Source organism: Astatotilapia calliptera, chromosome 3, assembly GCF_900246225.1.
Source record: "Astatotilapia calliptera chromosome 3, fAstCal1.2, whole genome shotgun sequence".
In the NCBI taxonomy this organism is placed as follows: domain Eukaryota; kingdom Metazoa; phylum Chordata; class Actinopteri; order Cichliformes; family Cichlidae; genus Astatotilapia; species Astatotilapia calliptera.
The window spans coordinates 28,527,114-28,535,783 of record NC_039304.1 but is presented as its reverse complement, the minus strand read 5'-3'; the positions used below and the strand labels follow the sequence as shown (position 1 = coordinate 28,535,783).

General features: G+C 41.3%; 1 protein-coding gene and 1 long non-coding RNA gene across 2 annotated transcripts; one reads left to right on the top strand and one right to left on the bottom strand.

The window, feature by feature from the left end:
* Positions 1–3,617: 3,617 nt before the first annotated feature.
* LOC113019141 (complement C1q-like protein 3) lies at positions 3,618–4,695 on the bottom strand. The gene is made up of 3 exons (XM_026162680.1): positions 4,476–4,695; positions 4,221–4,349; positions 3,618–3,960 (listed from the first exon to the last, which is right to left on the bottom strand). The coding sequence occupies exons 1-3, from the start codon at positions 4,648–4,650 to the stop codon at positions 3,680–3,682; spliced, it is 585 nt and encodes a 194-aa protein (XP_026018465.1). The 5' UTR covers positions 4,651–4,695; the 3' UTR covers positions 3,618–3,679.
* Positions 4,696–7,749: 3,054 nt separating this feature from the next.
* LOC113019142 (uncharacterized) lies at positions 7,750–8,437 on the top strand. The gene is made up of 3 exons (XR_003271960.1): positions 7,750–7,811; positions 7,889–8,102; positions 8,184–8,437. It is a non-coding gene; the product is annotated as an uncharacterized LOC113019142 (long non-coding RNA).
* Positions 8,438–8,670: the final 233 nt, after the last annotated feature.

The following is an 8,670-nucleotide window of genomic DNA, read 5'->3' as shown; positions in this document are numbered from 1 at the left end:
GCCTATCGTTAATCCAACCGGTTAGCCTGTCTGGCGTGTCGCCCGCAGCTTGCGGGTTAACGTGACCAGCAGGGCTTGGCTCGTAGCTCGGCTACATTGGGGAGATGTGTCAGAGTTCCAAGCATATTCTTTTACCTCTCAGCACTGTGACGCAGAAGCTTAGAAACAGTGAAGGGGGAATTCAAGTTGTGTCTAGTGCCGGCTACCTGTTGGTGATTGGAGCATGCCGGGTGTGGGAATTAGCCCTTCCTAAGGTCCCATCTAGTAGAGTGGACCTCAAGGTTGTTGCTATCATGCAGCCTCAGCAGTTAAGGTGCTGCTGCTGCCTGGTTGGCCTGGTTGCAGGCAGTGAGTAAATGAGCCCTGCCTCCCGGCATTTTTGACCCCTTGCCCGCAGTTGGATGCTGCCGTGCATGGCGGGTGTAGTTGTTTTTGGCCCCTCCCCCGTTAGCCCTCCGGGCCTTCCCTGGGCAGGGCGGCATGAACTACAGGGTTGTGTGGGTTACTTACTGTATGCTGTGCTGGTGGCCATTTTGTCGCTCCCTCTAGGGGATGGAGCTTGAAACGACAGCTGCAGTCAGGCTGGGCATGGGGAGCCCGCCCAAATCCTGTGCCTCTCAGGCTACATGAGGATGATGGCTGCAGCATTCCCTCCCATTGCCCCGCCTCTGCGAGGCCTGGGCCGGTGAGGTTGATGTTGACGAAGCTTCCATCCCGTCTGGCTGCCACTGGCGTAGGGTCCAGTCTGAGGTACACCTGTGCACTACTCATGATGTCAGATCAGCATCCTGATGTGGCACACCTGTGAGGTGGGATGGATTATCTCAATATAGCAGATGTGCCCACTGCCACACATTTGGACTGATTTGTGACCACTGTGTGGGAGGGATGGTTATATTGTGTATATGGAATGAATTTTAAGTCTCTACGTCCATCCCATGGGGAATGGGAGCAGTAACAAAGGTGTTGCGTTTATATTTTTGTTGAGTGTATTTAATGAGAAAAAAAATCTTTTGAAGAAAAATCAATCTTTTTTTCTCACCTTTGAAAAAGAATATGATATATGCTCAGCTTCTATTGTCACATGCTTTACCGTAACCAACACCTTGGTTACCATAGATTTTTATCTGTGAAAAGCGCTATATAAATAAATTTTACTTACTTACTTACTTACCTACACTTCGTGTAGTTGACGTGTGATTTAAAAGAATAAAAGATAAAAAAAAAAATAAAATAAAAAATAAAAGAATAAAAGATAAAAATGTCACGGCTCAGGTCAGTGGTCAGCCACAGGTGGTGAAGCAGCCACAGGTGGTGAAGCAGCCACAGGTGGCTGGACGGGCTCCTCGGGCCCCCCAGCCGACGTGGCAGCCGACGTGGCATGAGGCTGGACAGGCTCCTCGGCCCCCCCAGCCGACGTGGCATGGTGCTGGACAGGCTCCTCGGGCCCCCCAGCCGGCGAAGCAGGAGGCTGGACAGGCTCCTCGGGCCCCCCAGCCGGCGAAGCAGGAGGCTGGACGGGCTCCTCGGGCCCCCCAGCGAAAACAGCCGCAGAACCAGCGGGCACCGGGGCCCCTGGCACACCCAAAACAAAACCAGCAGGCTCGCGGGCCTCTGGCACGCGTGAAACAATACCAGTAGGCACATGGGCCTCTGGCACACATGAAACAAAACCAGTAGGCACATGGTCCTCTGGCACACATGAAACAATACCAGTAGGCACATGGGCCTCTGGCACACAGAAGGAGGGCCGCAGCTGTGCAGAGCCCTGACCCTGCTCAGGCAGTGACAGCCCGGTGCAATTCACAGCTGGCATCTTGGCCTCCAGGGGTCCAAAGTAAGCTGAGGGCTGTAACCCTGCCTCTGGGGAAGCCCCGGAGTGAGTAACGGTCTCTAATGTTGCCAGCTTTTGAGGAACAGGTCCGTTGTGAAAACATGCAACTAAAACTATACACAATAAATGTGGAGCTGATCAGTAACATTACAGAACGTTGGGGGTGTGTGATCCAAACTAATATGCTACCCTAAACCTTTTGAACCGTGTGAATCCAAGTAGAGTGAGTACCTTCTAACTGACCCATAGAAATACATTTTATTTTCAGTCTGAAGTTTTTCTCAACACCAAAAAATACTTTTTTAACTTTTTTAAAATCAGATCAGGGCAGTTGGAGTCAGTTGATGACTTTTAGATTAATCTTTTCTGACTGGATGTGTGCTGATAGTATTAGTGCAGCTGTCCCTTTAATAGTTCTGATACCTGGTGACATCACAGGAAGCAGGAAGTAGTAAGGTTTAGTGAAGTTTGCACATGGCCAAGGAGACTGCCATGAATCCACGTGCATCTGCCCTCAATCCTTCGTCTTTTGGAGCATCGTCTGTATGTATATTGTTTATTTGTAGTTCTGTGGTTGTATTTTGTGACATGAGGGAAGTTTAATGTGTAACTTTGATATGTTGTTGAAGCCACATGTTTAGAGCACGGCTAATGCTTATTCTTGCAGCTAAAGTGCTACGCTACGTTGATTTAGATTATTGTAGACTTGTAGGTACAGTGTATATGTAAGATTTAAAGAATATACTGTAATTGTAATTGTGTTATGTTTGTTTCAGTTTCACACTTTCTACATCATTAAACCTGTGGACAAAGAGTAATGGTCTTCAGAGTCTTGATGGAAGAAAAGTGTTGAACCTTGCTGCCGGTTCCTCTTCTGTGCAGTGTGAAGAGGGAAAGACAGTACAGGATGATTAAAACCTGTCAGCATTGACTTGTCTGTAGTGGATTTTTCCCACATTTCAGTCATTCAGTGATTTAAATAAAATGAACTTGTCCCTGCGGCTGTCTTTATGAATACCCTGTATCTGTCAGCCTCACCCATCAAATTCAGAGCGGGGGGGGGGATTAACACTGCCACTACAGATTGTCTAACATCTGATTGGTTATTGTGCAAAGTAAGTCAAGAGAGGTCGGTCCTAGATAACCGACTGCTATGAACTGGTGGTAGTGTAGACTTGGGGCAGCAAGGTATCCAAGAATGCATTTCACAACACAAGAGTCAATTGTGTATGCTCTCAAATTGTGGTCATAAAAATGTTGTACTTGTAAATCAGACTGCATAGTTGTGAATTGTTTTGCAACCTTATAAACCAAAATATTTGAAAATTTTATGTGTTTGTAAAACATATTTATACAAACAAATTTAAATTTTTTTGTTGAGGTCTGGTTATAGATACAAAGTTAAATTTGCATGTAACACTGCACTGAAGTTCCCTCGCTTCTGTGTGAGTTTCAACTTTGAGTTGTACAAAGTTGTTGTTGTTGGTTTTCTCTGAGACGCAGATGAACAAAATAATGTTTCAGTTCAATCCTGGTTTCAAAGACTGGTAGAAAAAATGTCTCAGTTGGCTTGAATATTGAATGTTGAATATTCCCCGTGAACTGTTTCCAAACATAATATTGTTCATCTACTAGTTACAAATACATCAAAAACAAGTTTACTAGCATTTCCACACCACATTTAAAGAGTCTTTTACTAGTTTGATAAGCACTAAATCGTTTAACAACACAAAAGTAAAAGTAAACCCCATATTCAGCTGTAGGTATGATTTAAATGTGTTTTATTGGAGCACACACAAGAACCACTGCAGCCAAACACAATTTCAAAGAAATGTACATCTCTTTTTAACTGTTTTGCTTGACCAAAAATCCACTGAAAGTTGTTCCTGTTCTGGATTTATAGACATGTGTACCCTCCTTTAAACGCACATACACTGTATCACCCTGCTGCAGCTGCAGGAACGCCGCATTTCCTCCATTATCAGCTGTGTCATCTGACCGGTGATCATGGATGTGTAAGATCACCTCATTGTTCTTGTAGAACAGCAGCCTTATAGCATGTTCACCTCCAGAAAGAGAGAAAATGGTAAAGAAGTACACACCTGAAACAGGTGCTGTAAAGACACCTGGAGAAAAAAAAAGTAAACTCCTTTAATTTTTTGTCATTTTCTGAAGAAGCAAGTTTTACACGTATAAATGCAAGAAACACCTCAGTTGAACACTTGTAATATCTTTAAATCTCTTTCATTTTTTCCCAATTATCAAAAAAGTTTCAGTATTACGAATCTGCAAATGTTATTACTGAATGTAAACATGCATCATCACATGACACATTTTTTTGGCTTTATTTACTTCACTAACACAAAACTGTGAAGAAGAATCTTACCTGTAACTGGGCTGTAGGCATTTCCAATATTTACAAATGTGTGATCGTAGATCATAGTTACGTCTGTGTTAAAGGGCCCAAATGGTGAATTCCCTCCAATTCCAACACTGAATATGACCGTGTTTCTCTCCAAGAAAAAAAAAACATGTTTATTTCAGATATGTGTTAAAGTATGATTCTTCACATCATTTTATTTCTCCAGATGTTGAAAATCACAAAAAAAAACCAAACGTCTGCTTCAGCTTTATTCTTTACCTTTTTGTTCCAGCTGAAAGATGCGACTTTCGTAGTTTTCCAGCCTGCTTCCAATGTTCAACATCTTGACTTCCAAAGAATTTAATTTTTCTGTCATGGCATTGGTTTCGATAGTATCCTGGGCCACAACCAGGCCACAAAACAACAAAATCAAAAATGAACTGCTGAGATTCATCTTCGAAATTTCACCACTTGACAGACTTCTGACAAATGATCTGCTGTGGTTGCTTTTATGTCATCTACTCATCCGCTATTAATTATTAACATGTACACGTATACTTTTTTTTTTTACACGTTTTTCTATGTATTTGTTATCTAACTATGCCAACCAAGAACAATGAAAGAAATCAATAAAGAAAGAGCAACACAGCAGTCCTCAACCTTTTTTTGTGTCTCGTACCAGTTCAATGTCAGACAATATTTTCACAGACCGGCCTTTAAGGTTTCAGGGATAAAGAGTACAACAAAATAAAATGATACGACCAAGACAAAAACTGTGGTATTAATAAAAATGAATTCACTGTGTAATTGTGTAAATTTATTAGAAAGTGTCCTCCTAAAATGCACCGACAACAATGAGAGTAACATCCTCCTCTGTGCCCCTTAATGCTCTCTGGTTGCTATGGAAATGCGTAAATATTTCTTTTAAAATAAGACACACAACTACAAAACAAATATAAAGTACATGAAATTGCAAAATTCACCATGACGCTAAATCAGTGACAGCCCTGTGCTTGTTTCTCTGGAATGAGACAGTCCCACCTGGGAGTAATGAGGGACAATGATGCCCGAAACACTGTTCAGAGTCAGATAATAAAAAAACGGAAATAATGTAAAGTTATTTATTTTTTCTAAAAGAACATTTATTGATATCACAGAGGAAAAGATCCAGGGAAACCGAATTAAAAATAAAAACCCTGAAAACCATATATTTCACACCTGTACCAAATGACTCACAGACTGGTGCCGGTCCATGGCCCGGGGGGTTGGGGACCACTGGAGTAACACATTTACTAATAACAGCATTAACTATTATAAATGTAGCATGACCATTACGGTTACTGTTATAATACATAGGCTTTCTTTCTCTGATATTCATTTCTGTGGATTTGCACTAATACTAATACATGGCATCATTGTAGATTTTCTGTCTTTGGCAAGAGTCAATACTAAATGAAAAAAATAAATATTGTGTTAAAAAAATTGTCACAGTGTAATTGGTGTCATGGGGCAATGAACTCTATGTTGTGTCAACATACCAAATATTATAGCTAAAATAAACAATATAAAAAATATAAATGGTGCATTAAATATAGTTTTTCATCAAACTTGGGGGTTCTTGCAAAGTTCAATCTTTTAGTGAATGATTCTATGTATCCTCAGCTTAATTTCAAATATATCTCTGCTACTCTGTAACCTACACTGTTCTTTACTTTAAATTCAACACAGTACACCAGTAGTCTCATGCAGCCTTTAGATGACACAGTTACGTGCCTTAGTTTGTTTTGCAGCACTTTTCATAATATGAAAAAATATGCCACATGTACAGACCCAATATCTGACTTAAAAACTTGTAAGCTTTAAATTTCAAGTTAATCAAATGCCACTGAGCAGTTCTTATTTTTAAATATAACCCCTCTTCTTCCTTTCCTGTCCTTTTTTTATTCTTTTTTTTATTCCTTCTTTTTTTTTATCTTTCTCCATCTCTCAGTGAAGTTCTTTTTTTTTAATCTTCCTGTGAAGCAAAGCAGCTGAAACTTTAGCTAGCAACAGGCTGCACACAAAATGTTTGTGTGTTTGCTGTTGTTTTTAGAGTTCTTTGAAACATTGCATTTGAAATTACCTGCCACTTAACAAAAAGTTACTCCCTTTATGCTTACACCGCTTCAGTATTTCTAGCTAGATGCAAAAGCACCGGGACTGCAACGTCATAGGATTGTGTTACTGTTCTGGCTCAAATCAGTTTGATGTGACGTGAAATAACTGCCCTCAAAATATGTTAAACCAAAAGTTACAAGTTTGTTTTGAAAATATAAGTACAGACATTAAACATGTAGTAGTGGGACTCGCAGACTCTATGTGGACTCCTAGGTTGACGATTTCATGAAGAGCGACAGAATCAGCACTTCTAATGAGAGTCCTAGAAAATGCTTTGTCTTTGACATTGTATCAGATGACACACAGCCTGGCCTCCTTCTTCCCCATATTGGCCAAAAATCATCAGACACTCTGAACACTGAAGACAAATCATATGTAGTGTGTATGTGTATGTGCACGTTGTCTTGCACTGAGTTCATAGTTAAAACATTGTTGCGCTGAGACACAACAGTCTGTTTCTACTGATCTGTGTGTTTCAGATGCATTCTAGTTCCAGGCTGGACTCGGGTCTCAAAAATGAGAAAAAAAAAAGGGCAAAATTCTTCTTTGTAAACTTGATTCTGTGTTACTGACTCCCCTCATCTCTGATTATTAATAATTCACATGGCTGCATTTATGCTATTCATGATCATCTGTTAATTATTATTATCCCTGTCACTTTATGAAACTACAGTATGTGCAGAAGAGCAGGTTTTTGAACAATTTCAGCATAACACCATATAATTAGAAAAAAGAAAAAATGAAAGCATATGGATTTCTGTGGACAAGACTCAAGTCACTTATTGCATAAATATGATTTGGATTGCCATGTTGTCAAGAGTGAATAATATGTCTATGCAAAACTAAATTATGTGCTACAACAACTGGGTAAAACTTGGCACCCTACAGACATATAAATTATCTTTTTTCTTCAGAAATTCAGTTTCTATCTGTGTCAGTCTTTCATCATGATCAGTGACCATGAACTTTAAGTTATATCAACAAACTGTTTTCCTTACCAAAGAGCAAGCACAGTATTTTAGCAGCCAAAACAAACACTTAAAATGTAAACTATACTGGTGGTGAAACAGCTTGAACAGAGACCATTTTTCTTCTACTTAGAGAAAAATGTTCTGTTTGTTATTTAGTTGTTATAATACAGTACAAGTAATTCTTTACAGTTTTAGCTACTTAATACCCTTTGTCATCTGGTATAATGTGTTATGAAAAATACCGGTGGACTCAGGGAGCAGAACTCACGGAGGCATAGAGTTGTGGTGAAACAATTTATTTACAGTGAAGGAGATGAATTTTCAAGGACAGTGTATATGTCATGGTGAGCACGGGGTTTTTCCACTCCGCTGGATTCTACCTTCAGGCAGAGACTCCAATCAGCTTCCACACCTGGTTCCAATCAAGTCACCTGCATATAAGACCAGCATTCACAACAGACCTCTGCCAGATCTTCTGCTAACCCATGTCAGTGCTAGGCTGCGAACCCCTTGTGAGAACCCTCAACTACTGCTTTTTCCCTCACCGTGTTTTCTTTGTCATAGGACCCACCTGGCAGTCACGTTTCCCGAACTACTCTCATCTCCGCCTGGACGCTGGTTCTGTCATCTGGTTTCTTCCTCTCCACCATCGGACTACACCTGCCTGCCTCCCTGCCAAGTCCCTCACTCCACGCATATTCTGGATCCTCTCTGGACACTCCTCACCCGGAACCCCCTGGACACCCCTTCCTCGCATGACACTTTAAACCTGCAACACGTAAGCCCTAACCTCCATAGCCTAAACCTGCGGCTGTGATTCACTGGACTGCCACTGACTACTTGTCTCTTCTCATTATAGTGACTGCGTACCTCCATCCAAGCCGCTGCCCCTTTTTTCCATCCGTGAAATCCAGCACCTAGCCATAGCACTCAGTTTCATGTTCACAGTTTGGCCTCACAGTTCACAGTTCATAGCATTTCATAATTCATAGCATTCATAGTCTCCTGTTGTGTAATTTCACTAGACACTTGTAAATAAAGCACTGTGTTCACGCCCGTTTGCCTCCCTCTGTGTCTGCATTTTGAGTCCACACCCACAGCCGGGCCCTCTCGGCCGTAACAGTATATACAATAAAATGTGAATGGGGACATGGAGCCGGGACGTGCAGGTGAGGAGACACTGGTAGCACACTCGATCTAAGGGAAAAGGAGCAGGAGAATTAGGAGGGTCTTACCCGAAACCGAGAAAAGCATAAAAGAGACTTTACCAAGAGTTGGAGAGCTTACTTGGTACTGTTTGCCAAAAACCTCTGTAAGGGAAACAAACCAAACGAGGCGAGTTTCAG

Bases quoted from the DNA above. Each gene is read 5' to 3' on its own strand.
- LOC113019141 (XM_026162680.1), bottom strand. From the start codon at position 4,650: ATGAATCTCAGCAGTTCATTTTTGATTTTGTTGTTTTGTGGCCTGGTT. The intron at 4,350-4,475 runs GTAAAGAATAAA...TTTTTTTCTTGG, and splicing joins CTTTCAGCTGGAACAAAAAG to AGAGAAACACGGTCATATTC. The intron at 3,961-4,220 runs GTAAGATTCTTC...TTTTTTCTCCAG, and splicing joins TGCCTACAGCCCAGTTACAG to GTGTCTTTACAGCACCTGTT.